The following is a 20,333-nucleotide window of genomic DNA, read 5'->3' on the forward strand; positions in this document are numbered from 1 at the left end:
GTGTGTATAATGAATAGTCAGAACATGTCTGTGGAGATTGTCAGTCATCCAGGTCACGGTCGGTTCTTATGAAAATCTTCTTGTAGCAACCGGACTTGATTATCAGAACTGAAGAAGCCTCTTAAATGAAAGGTAAAATGTCTTCAAGGGAAGAAAATCAAGTCCAGTTAACACAAGAAGATTTTGACGTGAACATTCATAACATTAGGCTCCAGGAAAGGTAAAAATAAATGTGAAAACATGTCGAATTGAAAAGGAACTTTATTCTCAGTGGCAGTGCAATGCAGTACTTCGAGTGTCGGTGATGTATTCTGTGGATCAACAACTTTGAGCAAATATTTGTGCTGTTGCACCTTATAGAAGTCCCACCTCTGGAAAAAAAAAAGCAATGTGTCAGTTATCCAGTCTAAACCTTTTTGTCTTGGCAACTGGACTTGAATTTCTTTTCGCTTACAATATCCAACGTCCGTAAACAACACTCGAATTATCATTTTTTAACAACAAAACTAAGGAGAGCGTTCACGATTGTAACACGTAGACGTAAACAGCGCTCTTGTATTGCTACGATCGAGAGATTTCAAACGTAAATATTTTGTTGGTTTTTTTTTTGTTCCGATCATTTGAGGAGGGTTCATCCAGGAACCGGCAGGGGGGCCGAGTTCCTCGGCTGACCTCGGCCGCGGAAAGGTTGCGGTCCTCCCCTTTAAACGCGCTCACACACCCCTTTAAACACGTCACTCGGCCGCTCGACTAGTATCTGGCGGTGTGGCGAGTGCGGTCGGACTGTGGTTGTGTTGCAGGTCTGGCCGCGTTGATAACGACACACTTCGGACACATTTCGTCGCGGAGAGATGGGATTTTCGAAGAAATGGCTCTGAAACAAATCGCCCCAACGCTGTTGGCCCTGTTCGGGTTGGTGGCCGTCGGTAACGGTAAGTTTTCGCCGGAGCACCTCTCCGGCTTTTGTCTCGGTGTGTTTTCCTGGACCGGGCATCGCCTGTTGTCGCTCATCGTCATGGCGCTGTGTAAAGCGGAGGTGGGGGGGCGGATTTTTGGCTAACCGTACCCGGCTAGCGTTGACCTACAAACGGCACCGGTCGTTCGTCCGAACCCAAAAGCGGTCGGTTGTTCGTTCGTCGTGTCGTTTATTTTCTCGACTGCCGACCGACGACACCTCGACTTTGCTATTAATGCTCGTAACTGAGCGCCGAGCGAGAAGCTAAACCACAACAACAACATGGTGGGGGTGTTTATTGCGAGGCGCCAGCTAGCGATGCTAACAAACTAAATAATGAATCGTTCAAAGACTCGTTGTGTTGGTGTTAATGTTAAAAAAAAAACAGCTGCGAGTCTCTTCGTCTGTTTACACAGCGGTATTATTTAAGGAAGGAGCGAGAGGGAAATAACACTAATCGTCAGCGTGGTGTTGACGCTATCGCTCTGGCTGCTATCGTGTGTACAAAACAAGCCCCGGTTCGTTTGTGATTTTATTATCACGTCGATGTTTTGGAGGAGAAACGGAGTGAAGTCATGGCTACCGAGTTAACTAAGCCCCCGTGCAGCCAGTTGCACTTTTCGTCTGTTTCATTTTGCGAGCGCCGGTTTCCACGCTGGAGAAAGGGGGTCTCTGAATGAAGGCCCTAACCTATTTACTGCATGAAATGTGTTTTTGAGAGTAAACACTGGCAGCTCTTCCATGGGTATTCATTTGTAAGGGGTGAAAGGGCTGCTTAGTGGCCTCCAGCAGAAAGCAAATGCTGTGCAACAGCCGTGCATTCAGCCTTCTCAGACAGAAGTCGGAGTTGAAGTCTGGGTTCATTGTGATGGAAATCTGGCAAGTGGGGTCTTTTGAGGCGCCAGTTATGGGTCTGAATCCCCCCCCCCCCGTCTGCTTGAGCAGCTGATACCAGCTGCACACTACAGCATCAACGGCCATATGTTACTCTAAACCTGTGGCTTGTTTCAGACCACCTTATTCTAATTCAATTTACCTGCTGAAATTGGCACTTCCTACTTGGAGCATGCCAAGAAAAAAAAACGTCCTTATTCCTTTTCATTTCCCCCGCACTCCAAATTTATGTCCTGGTGTGTTGCAACTTGCTGATAAACGATGCAATCTAACACCCAAATCAGAATCCGCGTTCCAAGATGCATTTCTCCACTGCATTGTCGTTCATTCTGTTGTATATTATGTCTTAAACCGTTGAGTCATCCTTCGAGCAAACGGAAAAAGTATTCCTCCTCCGCTTAATTTAGAGAAGGGTGCAGCACAGCAAGATTGGTCAGCCGCTTAAGGTATGTTCGGGAAATAATCACACCTGAGTGGGTAGTTTGTTTGACTCGATTGCTCCAAGATCAACAGTGATGTGTGATCTGAGTGTGGGGGTAGGTGTATGGCCCAAGCAGACAGTGGGTGGTAATGGGTTTGTCCAGCTGGCAGGGTCTTTAGTGAAAGGGGCGCTCAAGTCTGTCTGGAGCCTTGGTTTTTGCACCATTTAACGGATCTCACCATGCAATGGCTGAAACCAGATAAACCTGAAAGTCTGTAAGCGGGAGCAGATTCTTTGACGTGTGTGTGTGTGTGTGTGTGTGTGTGTGTGTGTGTGTGTGTGTGTGTGTGTGTGTGTGTGTGTGTGTGTGTGTGTGTGTGTGTGTGTGGGGTATGACTTTTCACAAGCATACTGTCTACTGACAGCTTTGATGACTGTCACGTGTTGTTGACTTCATGAGGACGGGAGGCAGTGGTGTTATGGGTATTACATGCCAGTGTGACGCAGCCTGCCTGGGTGCATTAAACACAGCAGCAATGTGATATGGGCACTGTCAGACACATTGCTCTGAGGTAGGGCGTGTCCCTCTTTCTCTCGTTCTCCCACCCTCCCCTCTCTATCTCTCATAAATGGCCTGGGTGTTTTATCAGAGTTTAATCTGTACTTTTTTTTTTATTTGTCTGTAGTCCCACTTCTGCTTTCACTTGCTCTCTATCACTATGGTGGGCTGAAAAGGGCTTTAGTTTGTCAGGCTTTTTTCCAGGGTAAAAGAAAGGCACGCGCATGTTTAGATTAACACCTTGCTATTACTTTCAAGCTCACAGGATAATAGCGCTCTCATCTCGACACAAATCTTGACCTCATATAAATAAGCGGCTGGAAGAACTGATTGTCCTAGCTGAGATACTTGTTCCCTGTGTCAAGACTAACTCTGCTACAAGTCACATTTGAACATGTGTATGCCTGCCCATCAGATTAGAGCCAAGGGAATGTACTACAGTGACTTGAAATTTATTGGGTTCAAAGGTGTGCGTCAAGAGAAGTGAACAGTGTTCTCTTTTGGCTTCAACTTGAAAGGGAGACCGTTGGGATATTCTTATGAAACGCGTTGTCTGTAGCTCATAGACCATTTGTGAAGTCTGTAGTTGACAGTTTAGTTCAAAGTGTGCAGTACAGCTGTAACCAAACAAAGCTGTGTGTTCAATAAAATGAAAAGTGGATACGGTCTCTGTTGGCGTACACTGTTTCTGCCTAGAAAATCTGTCTACAGCCAGATTCCATAGTAGGTGCTGAGATGGTCTGAGAGAGTCTGAATTTCCCTCCTTAATGACAAGTATTGTTAATGACCTCCGTTGGCCCGGAGGCACAGAGCCCTAATTGCTATAGCAGACAGCATAGCCTCTGACTGACCCAACTCCGCCTTCACTGATGTTGGACCACAAGAGATTACTACCACCATAGAACTGGCGATTTCACCTAGGCTCAGATGGTTTTCACTACCGTTCATTTACAAAGATTATGGTGTCGAAATGTTTTTTCTGGTGTGTTTTGTACAGTATGGTATTTAACGATGGTTATTGTAGAAAACACAGATCCAGTAGCAGTGTGTGTTCATGACCATGAGGCTTAATTTGACACCAACCCCCCATTACAACTCCCTTTGCTGAGGTGTCTGATTTTTTTTTTTTCCCCCTTCTTTCTCTGCTGCTCTTGGGATGTCGCACCTTTCTTTTTTAAGGTGGAAGGTATATCGCCAGATAGAGATTAATCCATTTTCTGAGATTCTGGGGTAGATGTCAAGAATAGCTGTATCTCTTGTTTCAAGTGTTTACATCCCTAATCTGTGGAATGATGGCAAAAAATACCAGGCAATACAAGTCTCTCAGCCCTCTGTATAATTTTTTGATGAGTACAGAAGCTATACAATTTTTTTTTTTCATAATATATATTAATTATGTCTTGAACTTCCACCCATTCATGTGTGACAGAGGTTAAACATGGCTGGTGACATTATGGCTCAAAAACTAGTGGTCCTATTTTCCCAAATACCCACTAACAGTGACAGTTTCAGAAATGTAATTTAGTGTTTCATATCTTAGCAAACAAACGGTCTACTTAACCCTTATTTTGAATCAGGATAGGTTTTGAGTACCACATACACCCTGAAACTGTTCAGAATAAGGTGTCTCAATGGCTTATCATAATAACTGTGTGCAGTATATTTTGTCCTCTGGCTCATATAGGTTGTTATAAGTGAGTCATGGAGTTAAATGCTTACTTGTGGCATATTTGCAGTCGCTATAAATTTGTTGCCACATTTAGAGTTAACATGGGGCTACTGTCGGACAGAAGTATCTTTGTTCCAAGTAAATAGTCATAACAATGGGGTGGTTATGTTGTCGCTAAATGACAGTTGAAAATATTCTTTATTTAGTATTTTGGGGGACCTACAAAGCATACACAATGATTTGAAGCATGAGCTTTTAAAGTCACGTAACACAATCGTACCGTGGCTAAGAAAGAAATTTTGTGCTTTGCTCCTCTACTATTTAATAAATGGAAATTCTCCCAGCATAAATCACATCTGTTTTGATTGATACTAGTATTAAACACAGTTTTCTTTGTTTTCGTATTTTTTTGTTTTTTGTTTTTTTTTTTAGTGGGAACATCATATGAACACAGTTGCTGTTGGACCGGTTTTTACTGCTAACAGTATTTCCAAGACCAACTCTTCAAAAGCAATTTTGTTTCCAGCAGTGACTTGTCACACTCTTCAAATAGTAGACTTGTCATTACAACAGTCATCATTTTATGTGACTGGCTTGAACCTGATCTCTGTATAAATGAACTGATAGGGTCCATGTCCAAACACTGTAAGACAAGGAAACAGGGTTAACTGCCTACTGCTACGAATAACAAACCATTGATTGTGCTGCTAATGTCTGTACATGAGTTAGTAAAATGGGTGGCCCTGACTGTTGACATCAACACATTGCACTTCTCTGACGTGAGCATTGCCGTGAGAGACTTTAACGGCATAAAAAACAAGGCAAATATTTTCCCAGTACTGAATATAGCACTTGAAATAAAATTAAAAAAAAACATGTGTACGGCTCTCTTACCAACAATGGCAAGAAAGATTGTACAATCAATTTCCAAATATGTCAATTTTACCTCAAGGATATTTTTGCCCGAGTTAATCACTTTTCTAGTTCTCTTTTATATGTTCTTACTGACGCAAACTCAAAATGTGTCATGTTACACTCAGAAAATTTGCAAACCACAGCTTTCGCAAGAGATACTACTGCTTCCAAATGTGTATTTAATCAATCTTATTTTTCAGGTTTAGAAATCACTTAGGTTTTTTTTTTGTCAGTAAGAAGTTACAATTTAATATTTGGCTTAAGTACATATCCAGATTGCTGAATAGTTACACTTTCTTCTTAAGCGGCATATGGAAAGATGGCTGGGTATGGTTAGTCCACAATGTTCAACATCAAAAAGCCTTGGGAACATGAATCTTCAGTAACCTAAGTGACATACAGCACAGTGTTGCCTAAATCTTTCTGTATAGCCATGCACTCCTTGTGGCCATAGTCCACCTTTTATTTGGAAATGAAGTGCTAGACTTTTAATAACTGAGCAGATATTTGATTTGTCATTACACTTCTTTTTCAATCAGAATGTTGTATCGCCGTAATTTCCATTTCAGTAACCTGTTCTACGCACATGAAATGTAATCGTTAATTCCGTCATTTTCATCGCCTCAATAGAAACACTAGTTGTAAACAAGTGATGATTTCAAACTGGGTTTTGAAATGTTTCTTGAGTAAAGTGACCAAAATAATTTTTATCAGTATTGTAATTTGGATTGTTGAAATGCACTGATACGCAGGTCTCTCATTGTATAATTTGAAGAAACCCGATATTGACCCGCTTTCAATGAGACTTGAGCTGATACTTTAACATTGCATATCGGCTCCTTCATATATTCTTTTGTTTTTCTTTGTTTGTGTTCCTCCTACTACCGAAGTGACTGTACTTTGCTGTTTGCATTACCATGAAATAATATTTCTGATGGGGAATATAGCGGTGTGGCAACCTATGCTGTCACTGTCTTGCTTTTTTTCATGGCCCATGTGAGCTTTGACTAAACAGATAAAAACTTACTAATTTAAATATCCCATGATTTAAAATTTTCTACATTTTAGAACATGTCTTGTTATACGGCACATTTTTTGTAACATGGAAATTTGATTGGGACAAATTTGTGAAGTGTACGACTTTAACATCAGCTGCAAGAATTGGAGCGGTTGTAGATTTCTAAATAGGTCAAAAGGCAAAAGCAGGGACTCCATCTCTCAAATCCTGGGATGTTATGCAGACAGCACATCCAAAATGAGCCTACGCTCACACTTGTGTGCCTTTGAACTCACACAGGCCAGCAGACAGACAGGATGGGATGTTGCCTCAAGGGTAGTTGTTGGTGGAGGTAGTATAGGCAGTCTCAGCCCTTGAGACTTCACTTCAGAATCAGATTAGTAATCTGACCCTGAGTTTCAGACAAAGGTAATGACTTTCCTCCTTCCCAGAGCATTGATTAGGACACAGTTGTGATGTGCGTGCGCATATGTGTGTGTGTTTGTGCACACGCTACACTCACACTGTCTGGTGGCGTCTGCTTGTCTTGATCAGCCCTCAGTCTGGTATCTGTATAGATCTAATTTCAGCCAGTGCATTTTGGTAATGGTGCTCTGCTCCCCATACACACATGTACTGTCTGCCTGCAGCTCCGAGCCCCCAGAAACCCACTGTGTTTGTGTAACCCATCATCCTGCACGTACCATCCTTGATAGTATTTTCTACAGACTTCATCGTCTTACTCTACTAGGGCGGTAATATCTTCTTATATAATCCGTCTGCAAGAGTAGGTCTGAGCGTGTGTATTAGCAAAAATTGTGTAATATGGTCAACAAGATTTACAAAAAACTCTTCTGATTGGAGCTACCCTGTTGTTTCTTTGTTTGTTTTTTTCTGCTTTCTCAGTCCATGTCAAGGTAATGCTGTTTATGGCAACAATGTTTTATTAATCTTTTCCTCACGATGTCTCCCATTTCCTGCCTCAACATGAACGGAATGGTAGGAACTTCACTCACTGTCAGCTCAAAGGAATTGCGTTTGCATAATTTTCACCCCCTTCTTCTTCACCGTTCCCTTTTCCTGTTATTTACCCCCTTCAGTAAGTCAAAGTCTAGACTGGGTTTTAATGACGGTCGCAGCTGGTCACTCGGGCAGACCCCACTCGCAGCTGGGGGGCCCTGTAAGTCCAGCTCGTTCCCCCCCACAGCTCCCTCCCCTCGGTATTGTCCTGCCCAGTTTGGGACCAGCCCCCACCCTGTCTGGCCCAGAGCAGTCCCCAAACATCATGGTTGTTACTGTTAACCCTGGCAGTCTATGTGCCACCCATCCCCCCTCACTGCTCCACACAGACATGCACTCCCCCCACCCCCCCCCTCTCCACTCCGCGTTCTTTGTTCATGCAGGGGCAGTCCAATCCCTTCTCATGTCGTCTTAATCTCTGCACAAAGGACCAGTGTAAAGACCAACAATTATGTGGATACAAGAGCAGAGTTCACTCAAAAACCCACACGCACCAGGTCTGCGCTTGGATCTGTGTATTTAGTATTATTCCTTCAAGTGTAGCTTTGTTACACTTGGGCTTTGAATCCCGTCGGATAGAGTGCTCTGCACAAAAATGACTTTGGATAAATGCTTGAATTTACAGGCTTCAGTTGCCCAGTTTTAATCTAATACGCTCTTTCATTCATGACTAATAATTTTTGTAAGTGGCATGATAAAAATGCCACATCATGATACACCTGCAGTGCATCTGTGGATTAAGCCATGAAGCAGTACAAAGAGGTCTGCACTTAAGACAGTAACCGTGAAGGATTATACTATACAACCGGGATAATTGCTGAAATCTTGGTCGTAGCAAGTTGTTTAAGATCTAAGTTGAATATATAGAAAAAAAGCAGCCTGCAGTCACTGTGCAAACAGCTCATTGATTCAGCCCATTTATGGAGGACTGTAGGGGAAAACCACCTCCTCCCACTGCTGGTCTTGGCTAATTAATGATCAAAAACGTCCACCAGACAGAACAGAAAGTTATTGTCACATTTCATTAAACCTCGTTTTAAAATAAACATTCCAGACCCGCCACAGTTCCAAGTAGAAGAGACAGATTGCCTACTGTTTTTGTTTTTATTTTTATTTTTGTATTTGTTTTTGGTTTGTTTGTTTGTTTGTTTGTTTTCTTTAAACTCTGACACCGCAACATGCAGACATGCTCTAGGGTTAGTCTGGAGTTCAGACAGCGTAAAGGCTTTGTCAGGGCTGATAAAGATGTCACTTATTAAACATAAAGATAAACGTTGGTTACACATCTTAACAGTTTCTCTCCTTTTGAAAGTAAATTCCTTTCGTGATTTCCCTGCCATTTCCACACCGGCCACTTACTTGTGTTGCTGCCTTTTTTTGTAGGATGTAGGCATATAGATGACCACAAGCTAGGCTATAATGAAAGGGGAGATTTACCACAAATCAAACTCTTGGTTGACCACCATCCACCCATGACACCATCAAGACAGGAATCTGTGTGTTTTCAGACAAGTTCGTCTTCCTTCCTGAAATTCTGTCCATGTCTGTGCACCATCTGTCTTACCCGAATCGCCATGATAAATTTGTTTCAGCTCACGGTTAATTACTGCTCTCTTTTTGTCTTCTAAACCCCCCTCCCTCCATTCTCTTAGCTCTCTGTTTGATCCATGCTTATTTATGTAATGAGTGGTATGAAGCAGCTTTTTTTTTTTTTTCCTCTAAAGAATTTTGATTTAAAAAGGCCACGGTTCCTTTTTGGGTGGATTGATCGTAGCTCTTTTTGAGACTCAATCACTGGTCATAGTTTCCCGTAAGATCCAATATATTAGGCCTGGGGGGAAAAAAAGGAGGATAGAAGGATATGAGCTGTCCAGTTTGATGATGCATTGCAAGTATATGATGTCTTATCTTTTACCCTGCTATTAGTGTTGTTTTGTTAAGCTATTTTCCCCATCAATGCTACAATATGATGTGGCACAGGACTTGTTTTTCTCTTTATCAGGCCCAGCCTGCTTCACCTCGGTGTAATCTGCAGGAAATTCCATCTGCATGCGAACTGTAGTGAATTTGGACATACTTGCCAAGAGCTCCTGCCACTTTCCTGCTCACCTCCTGGAGAGCCAAACACACAGACACACTCACATACACACAAATGCTTAACAGATGAGAAATATCACTGAGAACCTGCTTGAAATGTTCCATATTTTCGGCTAACCAAGAAGGCAAGCATGGACACATCAGCGCACACGTTACTTGCAAAAAATGCTCCCACACAGGATGCAACCTCCCAGAGTTCAGTCGCATAGAAACCAATGACATCAGAGTTTGTGGTTTTGGACACTATGAAGTTACATGCTGATTGTGCAATCGATGTACTGCATTAGCAATGTTGAGTACCTTTTGAATTAAATTCAATGGAACAAGTAGGTTGTAGGTTGGCAGCGCCTTTTTGAAACCCAGGTTAGTAACAGACGATTAGTGAGCTCATCTGGTCAAAGAAATCTTCAGGATGAGACAGAAGATTAGTGGAAGTTTGCCACTCTTCAAATCTTTTCTTTCCTCTGGGCCAGACATTGTCTGTTGTCCAGCCGACGCAGCGCCACGTTTTTAAGACAACCAGGATTGGAAATTCCATTCCTTTTGTGTTCTGGTGTTGTTGGTCCGGTGGTCTTGTATTAGTTAAGTCTACTGCAAGTGGTGGCCCAGCCTTTGTTCAGTCTGAGGATCAACTCTTGGCCTGTCATGCCTCACACATACACCCAAAGCCCTCAATTCCACAACCATCTAACTAGAGCTTGTGCTGTTTTGCCCCCTCGTTTTTTTTTTGTTGGTAAAATCGAAACCTGAAAGAAGCCTATTTAAACTGACCTTACTCTAAATGGGAAGCATGTGTGCTATGACTTGAAATCACATTTAACTCCAAATCTAATCAGTTTGCAGTTTCTTGCACTAGGGGCAGCTTAACCAACGCTGGTTCTGTTTTAGATGTGACAGATTTGAGTGGACATCCTGACTGTGACCTCATTTGAATGTGTAAATGAAGCACAGTCCTTTTATTGTTGGGAAGGCAGGAGTTGCACCGTGTCAGCTTTAATAGGTTTTTGTGCTCGAGTGTGCCGTATTTATTATGGACGGTCATAAGTTTACCAGTCAATAAATGCCGGCTATCATTTGCAGCCACGGAACTAAGTTAAATGAAAAGTGGATATTCATTGTTCGGCTTCAACTGGTTAATTACCTCTTGATATCCTGTTGCCGTGATTAAAAATAAAAACATTTGTTTTGAAGAACCGATAAGAGGGTCAGTACTGTTTATCTTGACAACGAAGCATGCTGTTTTGTGGAAATCTGGGTTTGGCTTATAACACAGGAAGTTGGATGACCACTTTTTTTTTTTTCATAATCTAAACAGAGTCCTTGAGTGTCTTGGCTAACAGAGCAGTAGATGGAGCAAGACGGACTGCCTACATTCGTTCCAGAGGAAGAAATCATATCATTTTCTCCGTTGGAGGTTTTCGTTTTGAGCCCTCAAGTTATAAACATCAAAGAAGGACTTTCCATGAGCGAGCAGATTGTGAAATAGTGTTATCAGCACCTGCAGTGGCCAAAACTCTGTGCAATTTCAATCTTGTCTTGAGAAAATGTCACAGAAGTACTGTATTGCCAACAATCCAAACAGTGTATGTAACTGTTAGAGCTCACTGTCACCCCTGTGAACTCCAGCTAGCGTATTTGCTGCTAGCACAAAACTCCAACACTAGTTTGCTTGTGAACATTCAATAGATAAGCAAGAGACAAAGCCCTTTATAGTGTTCCGAAAGAGTTGTAAGGAAAATATTCAAATGACTATGAACACGGAAACAAACCTCACTCTGGAATTTAACATACAACACTGCAAAACACGAAAAATGTTCACCACCAGGGTCATTACAGGCCTTGTTTGTTCTGGCACTTAAGTGTAATGCCAGAAATGTATGTAATTACCTCAAAAATTATGTCTAACTGCCACGTGACGAATAACATTCTAAAAATGCGCCATTGTTGCGTCATATGCTGCTGAGTGAAATGTGCTTGGAAATATTTGATATCAAGTCGTATGTTTCTCAGCTTTTTTCTCAGCTCAGAAGTCTAATGACTTCCTGTCATTCTACTTCTGTTGATGGTCATTCAGGGGGAGCTAAAACATTAAATTATAGATTTTGCACTGGATATGCCAATTTGTGCTAACTGTACCTTTTCACTGCTGGAATTTTTTTTTTTTTTTCCTCTCAATATTGCGGTTCTTATGTGCTCAAGGGAATTGGGGGTTATAATTGTACAAAGTAAAGGTTTTATGGTTCATATGAAAGCTGTTTATAATCATTGAATATATTCAGTTTACTAACATTTCAGCCTATAATGTAAAGTTCTTTTGCATGATAATATTTCTAGGGAAAAAAACAATGGAATATATAAATATATATATGTGTGTGTATATATATATATATATTATGATACTTTTTCCAATAACTCAATCTTTCTGCTCATTCTTATTTCAGTCACAAATAATGCATAGTTTACGTTCAAATTTATGTTCAATCTGCTTTGAAGAGAGTTGTTCAAAACATCCATAGCTGGCAATAAAAAATGTCCTATCTCACACAAGTAAACGGTCTGAGCTCTGTCAGGATGCAAAAGCTAGAGGTTAGGAATGGAGCAGAATGCTGCATTGGGGTATTTGGCAGGAGCCCTCCCCATGTTGGGTTTCAGTTAGTATGTCCTGCTGGGCAGGTCCTCTCTACCCAGTGTGTTTGGGTTCATCTGCAGTGAAGGATCTGATTTCAGGGCCGCTGGGGCTGTCTGGGTGCTGCTGCGTAACTCCATGCCTGGTGTCTGCACGCAACAAACGCCCCGTTTACACTTGGCATTAAAATGCTTTGGGGGATGTGGGGGAGGGTCCGATCAGAAGTGAAATTACAATTGGAATACGGGGACAGAAATATCCATGACTCATTTAAGGTAGTGTTGGGTTCACTCGGGCCACGTTCCCGGGTGGTCGGGGTCGCATGTAACCACTTTATTTTAGCGGTGAAACAGCGACGCATACCGGGTCACTCCTAGTGACTACCTAATCCCCTAATTACGTCCGTCTAAGCACACAGCTGTGTCCATTTGGATAAAACCGATTGCGTTTTACTATTTACACGACAGTGAAATCTGAAAAGCTCACAGAGGAATTCTAAAAATATCCGAGATCTCTGTCCTTCTAGCTCTTTCTCAGTTACATATTCCAGCAGGTAATCTGAAGGGGAGGGGAGTAAAGGTCAGTGGTTCTGAGTGTGACAGATTGTACAAAAGTAAAAATTGAAAATACAGTTTCATTTTTCGATCGATCTGCACAGAGACACTCCTTATTACCAAGAGACGACTAAATACCTCCATCTGAACGGGCTCCCTGATATGAAACTGGAGCCAGCTTACCCCCTGCTGGACACACCGGTGAAATACTACCCGCCACCCGATAAATCTCAATCTGTCTGTCTTTTGCAGCGCTGCGTTGTAACTGCACAAACTGTGAGAAGACGGGCTATGAGTGCGAAACAGATGGCGCCTGCATGGCCTCCACGTATTTCATCAAGGGGAAGGAGCAACACGTGCGCATCTGCATCAACCAGGCCAACCTGGTTCCCCCCGGACAACCCTTCTACTGTCTGAGTGCAGAGGGCCTGCTCAACACACATTGCTGCTATGAAGATTACTGCAACAGTATTAACCTGGGTGTCCCCGGTGAGGATACGTCCACTCAGCGGTGTTTAAACTCTCAAAATGTTAAATGGAAACTAACCAACTCTATTCGCACAACTTCATTTTCCACCTCTAGTCCCAACAAAAGGAGTCGTGGTGGGCCCAGGAGGCTCCTGGGGGCCGGTGGAGCTGGTGGCCGTCATCGCAGGACCCGTGTTCCTGCTCTGTGTCCTGCTGATGGTGGGCGTCTTCCTGTTCCAGTATCACCAGAGAGCCTATAGTCACAGGCAGAGGCTGGAGGTAGAAGACCCGTCCTGTGACCACCTCTACTTGGCAAAGGATAAGACCCTGCAGGACCTCATCTACGACATGTCCACCTCTGGATCGGGCTCGGGTAAGTAAGGGCTTGGTGTTGCAGGCGATTTGGAAAAGCCGAGGTTTCTTTCATGCATCAACACTGATCTGAATCAAGCAGAAAGTGCCTTCCTTATTTTTGTATACATTTCATATATATATGTACTACTATATGCATATATAGATGTGAAAAAGTAACCTGAGCCAGATAGGAAATCACGTTGAAAAAATTCCCTTACCAAATTTCATAAAAAAATAAAATAAAATAAAATAAATAAACTTTTGTAACACGTTACTGCCTGTTACAAGGAAAGAATGTATTCAAAATAAGTTCAGTAATTGTTCTGTTTCTCGGCTTGAGAAATGTACGGTGTGTACAATAACGGTCAGTACGACAGTTTGAACGTGTGTGTGCTTTACTGGCAGAGCGTTCTCCAGACGGTTGATACAGCTTAATACCAGGTTACGTAGTGTGTGTTAAGCATCACATGACATGTGACCAATCACAGTGGAGAGCACATATCCAAATAATGCAGATATTGTAGACATATTCTCACAGAATATTACAGTGATGATTTAACTTCCCCGTATAAAAGGACTGTCAAGCACCCAAAAGAAGGTCACGTACCGACTGAGTCCAACCTTGAAGAGTTATAAGCTGAATGCATACATTTTAGTTTTCAGCGACTTTGAGAGAGATGTTTCCAAAACCCTTAAAGGGCCTGAGGACCAAGCAGAGAGAAACAATAGCCATCAAATATCAACCATGTAGGTGTGGATGGAGATGTGAGCAAACTCAGAGCCATCATTTACAAGTCAATCTCTTGTCTGCCCCCCTCCACCCACAGGTTTGCCCCTGTTCGTGCAGCGGACAGTGGCGAGAACGATTGTCCTGCAGGAGATCATAGGAAAGGGTCGGTTCGGGGAGGTTTGGCGAGGAAAGTGGAGGGGCGGCGACGTGGCGGTGAAGATCTTCTCCTCCAGGGAGGAACGCTCCTGGTTCCGAGAAGCAGAGATCTACCAGACTATCATGCTGCGCCATGAGAACATCCTAGGATTCATCGCAGCCGACAATAAAGGTGAGGATGTGTTTTTAAAAATGCTCTTTTTTTTTTTGGGTGGTTTTACATGAACATTTGTGATTTAAAAAAAGAAAATTAAATATTGCGTAGATAAAGTTATACATTACGAGAAATTCAAATCGAGAATTAATCCGATCATCTCTGGTCTATTTCAGACAACGGCACATGGACTCAGCTGTGGCTGGTGTCAGATTATCACGAGTACGGCTCTCTGTTCGACTACCTGAATCGCTACTCAGTCACCATTGAGGAAATGATCAAACTGGCGCTCTCGGCCGCCAGCGGTCTGGCACATCTACACATGGAGATCCTCGGCACTCAGGGTAAGACGAGCCGGATCGTAACAATAGGTGCAGAAAGCCTCTGCGCGCGGTGGGAGCGTCAAAGACCCTTATTGGACGAGGGCTCCGCCGGCTATTGTTGTCCATCTCTGGACGCAGACGTTGAATGCTGTGTTTCCCTCCAGGTAAGCCTGGCATCGCTCACCGGGACCTCAAGTCTAAAAATATCCTGGTCAAGAAGAACGGCATGTGTGCCATCGCTGACCTCGGACTGGCGGTCCGCCACGAGTCCATCACAGACACAATTGATATAGCGCCTAACCAGCGTGTGGGCACAAAGAGGTAAATTCTACAAACACACACACACTCAGGGGGATGATGCTGGTCCTTAAAGGCTGCTATGCTGGATTCTGAAAAATGTTTTCTTACCTCTTGTACAGAAAATCCCGATTAACTCCCAAAACATACGAATAAAAAATGACAGTGGAACCTTGACTTACGAGGGCTTTAATTTTTTTTTGAGATCTGATATTTATAAAGAACCTTTTTTCTTTTAAAAACGCGCGAGAAAAATCGGGCGGGAACACATTTTGTATTGTTTCATTTCAATGGGGAAATTGTATTCTGATATACGAGCAACTTGAGTTAAGAGCTCGACCGCGTAACCAATTCAATTCCTAAGTCAAGGTCTCACGGGAGTTCGCGGCCTCTTGTTTGTGTCTTGTCCTTCTACATGAAGCACAAGGCCGCATTTGGTGTAAAATGACATCCCTTTCTTTTTCCCCAAAACCGCGCTACGGTTCGCCGGTAGTCACTGTCGCCCCTCGTCTCCGTGCCAGGTACATGGCTCCCGAAGTCCTGGATGAAACCATCAACATGAAACACTTTGACTCCTTCAAGTGTGCGGACATTTACGCGCTGGGCCTGGTGTACTGGGAGATCGCACGTCGCTGCAACGCGGGAGGTGAGACAAGCTGACCGAGCCTTCGTTTTTCTTTGTTCACGCAGGAAACGTGATGTGGGATGAATAGGAAAATAGGTCCGGGGATGTGGTACGATGCCTGCGACGGTTTGGATGAAATCAAGTATAGAAATGAATAGAGGAGATCAGTAGTGAACTTCACCTTTTACTAAGAATAGGATGTAGGGGAAACGAAGTGATCCGAAAAAGAAAATGAATAAAAACAGGGCAAAGTGTAAGGTTGTGGGTCTCCAGGGGATTTTACAATGCTTTATGGGGAATCTTTGGGGGGGGGGGGGGGTCACATCATTGAGGCTCCAATTTCTTTTTGAGGATCCTGGATAGAAAGAGTGATCAAAAATCTGTCTTCTGAGTTCGACACGAGTCCACCTGTGATTCAGACATTAAAGACTCCTCAGTGTTCAGGCTCAGCATCTTTGATAAGAAGGGGCTGATTCTCCCGAGACCTGGACTGACTCTTAACTTCTAATATCCTCCATCTTCCTCCTTGGGGTCGGGGACTTGACGGAGAAGGGAAGGAGAACCCGAGGTATAATCCTGTGGATTAATACAGATATGGAGTGCGGCCCGTCTGGGTGGGTGAATGTAGATCCTCCATCGGGCGAAGGAGGTTTTCTGCTGATCTCTCTGTTCTTGAAGTTCATGAAAAATGGAACGGCGAGGTCAAGTTTCCGCCGGATCCCCGCGGTCCGGTTGCATGATGTCACCGGCGAGCGAAGCAACCTCAGGCTTTACGCCGAGAGCAGGAAATACCCGACACCCTGGCTCATCGACGTTTTTTTAACTCCCGTGACAAACTCCCAGGGAACAAGGAGGACAGAGATCCTAACTGAAGGCAGCCGCACCTAAAAGCGTCCGCCGCAACACATCATCTGACGGGCGCCGACCCCCCCCCCTCCCCTCCTGTCTCCCCAGGTATCCACGAGGAGTACCAGCTCCCCTACTTTGACCTTGTGCCCTCGGACCCTTCCATAGAGGAGATGAGGAAGGTGGTGTGCGACCAGAAGCTGAGGCCCAACGTGCCCAACTGGTGGCAGAGCTACGAGGTATTTCACGCCGGCAGCCGCTTCCAAACGTACACAAGTTCGACTCCGTCGGAGTTCTCATCCGTCCGGCAGGCGCCCGCCCTGAAATATGATCATTGAAAATGAGTGACCGTTTAAACTGATTTGGTTGTGCTTAACTAAATTCAGAAAAATTATATATTTTTTGTTATTGAATTTACAGTTCAAGGGGCCTTTGTCTTGTGAAAGGCTGAAATCATGGAATCTCCAACCGTCTTTTTTTTTTTTTTGTTATTGTTTTATTCCTAAAATGAATCTCACCGCTGTGCCCTTTCCTCGTGCAGTCGCTGCGTGTGATGGGGAAGATCATGCGGGAGTGCTGGTATGCCAACGGAGCGGCCAGGTTGACCGCCCTGCGCATCAAGAAGACTCTGTCCCAGCTCAGCGTGGAAGAGGACATCAAGATGTGAGCCGCCGCCGTCGCCGGAACGTGCTGGAGACGCACAACAAGACCACACTCCCATAGGAAACAAACACTAAAGACTGACTGCAAATGAAAACCCTGCCAGTTTTAAGCCACACTCCAAGTTGTGACAAGGCCTACCTCACCTTTTTAGCCAAAACTACTGAGAATCACCCCCTTCCCTCCCTTCCTCCCTCCCCTCGCCCAGCCAGTGGTCCCCTCTCCTCCTGTGTCTGCCCCCTCCCTCAACCTTTACCCTGCCCCCCCCCCCTCCCCCCCACTCTCCATGGGCCACAACACTACAGCACTACCACTGTTTATATCATCACACTCGACATTTGTTTTTATTTGTTCATTTCCCATGGCAGGAATTACTATTGTACAGTGATGGGATATATTTGTTTTTTTGTTTTTTTTTTAACACCCCCCCCCCCTTTTTTTTTTTTTTGTCCTTTTAAACCTTTCAGAGAGCGTCCCACGACAGACATACCCAGTCCAAGAGAGTTTAGCATGTTGTGGGGGTTTACAAATAACAGCTTCCTTTTGGCAGTGCAACGTCACATTCTGTTGCTGTGAATGTTTGAAAGGGGACATGCGTGTGTGTGTGTGTGTGTGACTGTACGTAGTCATGTGAAAGGTGTCTCGACTACAAGCATACCCTCTGGTGACCATTTTAAAAGAAGAAAATAATTTATTGTTAATCAAATCAGCAGCCAGATCATTCGTTCCTTCAATCCTCCAGTCAAGTTAGTTTGTCACTCATCTGTAGCCTCCTCATCCTCTCGCAAAAATCATGTAACAGAAGTGATTCAGTTCCCGCGTCAGATGTTTTTTTTTTTTTTCAATTGTGGCAGGGATAATGCTTGGGTTTTTTCTTTGTTTATTTGTTTTTTGTTGCTTTTTTTTTTTGATTTCATATTGAAGAACACTGTGAGATGAGATGTGACAAGCCAGTTTGTGAAAATGTAATGTTCATGTAGTATTTAGGCCAAGTCCTCACGATGATTTTAGATGTTAGATTAGGGGGTTTGTCGCAGTCCTGTGACGCGTTACTACTCAGTTAAAAGGCCAATGTAGCCATGACCCCGTCAGTGACCGGCGATGACATCATGCACATCAAGCAAAGAGGCTGATTTTTTAAAAACGGCAGTTTAGGAAAAAAAAAAAAAAAAATCCCCCCCCATGTGTGTTTTTTGTGTAATGACATCATGATCTGTGTTTTCTCTTGACTTTGACACTACTGATGATGGGTACATATGATTATAACATGTTCTTTCCCTTTTATGTTTTTTATGCCACAAGTACCAGTGTGACATTTACACAGTGACTTTGTTTGAATGGTACTTTAAGGAGTGTTTGATCCGTCTCTGGTCTCTAACCGTATCAGGAAATATGACTGTCATCTGCTGGATATTGTTTTTTCACTTGCTCCTCATGGCAATTTGGTGGTACTACTGATCCTAGATAAGTTTGCTGCAACTCCTATTGTTTTGTTTTTTTTGTTTTTTTTGTAATAATGTCGGGATTTCTCGGGAGTTCTATTCAGAGCTCGATAATGCAGATCTGTTTCTACAAAAGTCCGTTTGTGTGTTTTTGACGCCTCCTCCTCCTCCTCGCTGACACTGGAATATTTCGGAGCGTCACGTAACCTTGAATTCTGAAGCTGCCAACGGCGATCTGCTCAGAAATGACGACCCCATTGCTGACAGTACACGTGTGAACTCCAGGGAATACAGTTAAGATGCCATACGTAGTTCAGATTTACCTTGAGAGAGTGACATGCTGTAAACGTGAAACTGCATGTAGACATTCATAGTTTATCCACTTGCAGGCGAGATTATGAAAGTATTACATTTGTCATCTTCGGGCTCTGCACTGTTATATTCACAGGACTAAAGTTTAATGTTGGCTATGTCAAGGTTAGCAACACTTGATCCATGTGTCATGTAAGTATCCATTGTTGCATGCTGTCTCAAGCACTGGGTCCTCTGCACTGAGGTAGATGATAATAAGTCTTCTCTTACCGGTTTCCTTCTTTTTTTTTTTTCTTTTTTTTTTTTTAAATTACTTTTTTTTTTCTTTTTGTTCAGGTTGTTGGCTATGTACCCCAGAAATGTTGCTGCTACTGTTAACATGGCATACGTTCAGCAGGCAGTGTAATGAAGGACGGGTTGGAGGCGTAGGTCAGGGGAAGGGGGGGTGAAAGGGGAAATGGATGACTGCTGTGGGTTGAACCAAAATAGTTAAAACACTCCTGTCCATGTTTGGTTTGTTGCCATGGGTATATGACCTTTCAAACATCCTGTTCATGAGTAATACTTCAAGATTTAAAAATCCATGTTGTGCAAATGTTTTCAGAATTAGTTCAAAAGTGTATATAGATAATATACAATAAATTCCTTTTTTTCTTATGTGACTTTAACTGTGTTGTTCATCCATAATCCTGAAATCCAGTACCTTTAAAATCAAATCTGCATTTGGAGCGTCAACATCATTTTAAAACCACTTTAAACTGCCATAGAACAGGATGCACCGATTGGACAGTATTACATTACACCAAATAAGCTGACGTTTATTGATGACTGGCTAAAGTTGAGCATTTGAAGTTGTGCAGAAATGATACTTCGTTTGAGGGCTGGGTTCTGAAAAAGAAAAAAAGTATTTTAAAACCGCAACTTGACATTGAGACCAGTTTATTGGATGACTTCAATAATTTGTCGGATTGCGAGTAGCGGAGTTCTTCCCAATGAACCCTGACATGGACTCTGCTTTACAAGGCTGACAAACAACTCCAAATGAATAATACACCAGAAGCGTAAGCCGCTTAGCAGCTCATCACTCCCAGAGGGCAGACAAGGAGCCAGTTGATTCTGGCGCCCCCTAGTGGCGACTCTTGGTAATGAGTTTAAGGTCAATGCTAAAGGTCGGCTTCTCAGGAAGGAAAGGGAGTCAAGTACATATTTAAAATGCATTTTATTTTCCTTTACAAGAAACAAAAAGCAGACAAAGAAAT

At 43.2% G+C, this 20,333-nt stretch overlaps 1 protein-coding gene across 1 annotated transcript; it reads left to right on the forward strand.

Annotated features, from left to right (window-relative positions):
- Nucleotides 1–583: 583 nt before the first annotated feature.
- Nucleotides 584–18,213, forward strand: acvr1ba (activin A receptor type 1Ba). Its single transcript, XM_086141586.1, has 9 exons — nt 584–932; nt 12,960–13,196; nt 13,291–13,548; nt 14,357–14,587; nt 14,746–14,913; nt 15,057–15,213; nt 15,711–15,835; nt 16,769–16,899; nt 17,202–18,213. The coding sequence occupies exons 1-9, from the start codon at nt 869–871 to the stop codon at nt 17,325–17,327; spliced, it is 1,497 nt and encodes a 498-aa protein (XP_085997712.1). The 5' UTR covers nt 584–868; the 3' UTR covers nt 17,328–18,213.
- The last annotated feature ends 2,120 nt before the right edge of the window (nt 18,214–20,333 follow it).

This window comes from Fistularia commersonii, chromosome 34 (assembly GCF_037954325.1).
Source record: "Fistularia commersonii isolate RoL2024-O1a breed Wild chromosome 34, RoL_Fcom_v1.0, whole genome shotgun sequence".
NCBI lineage: Eukaryota > Metazoa > Chordata > Actinopteri > Syngnathiformes > Fistulariidae > Fistularia > Fistularia commersonii.

Bases quoted from the DNA above. Each gene is read 5' to 3' on its own strand.
- acvr1ba (XM_086141586.1), top strand. From the start codon at position 869: ATGGCTCTGAAACAAATCGCCCCAACGCTGTTGGCCCTGTTCGGGTTG. The intron at 14,914-15,056 runs GTAAGACGAGCC...GTTTCCCTCCAG, and splicing joins GGAGATCCTCGGCACTCAGG to GTAAGCCTGGCATCGCTCAC. The intron at 15,836-16,768 runs GTGAGACAAGCT...CTGTCTCCCCAG, and splicing joins ACGTCGCTGCAACGCGGGAG to GTATCCACGAGGAGTACCAG.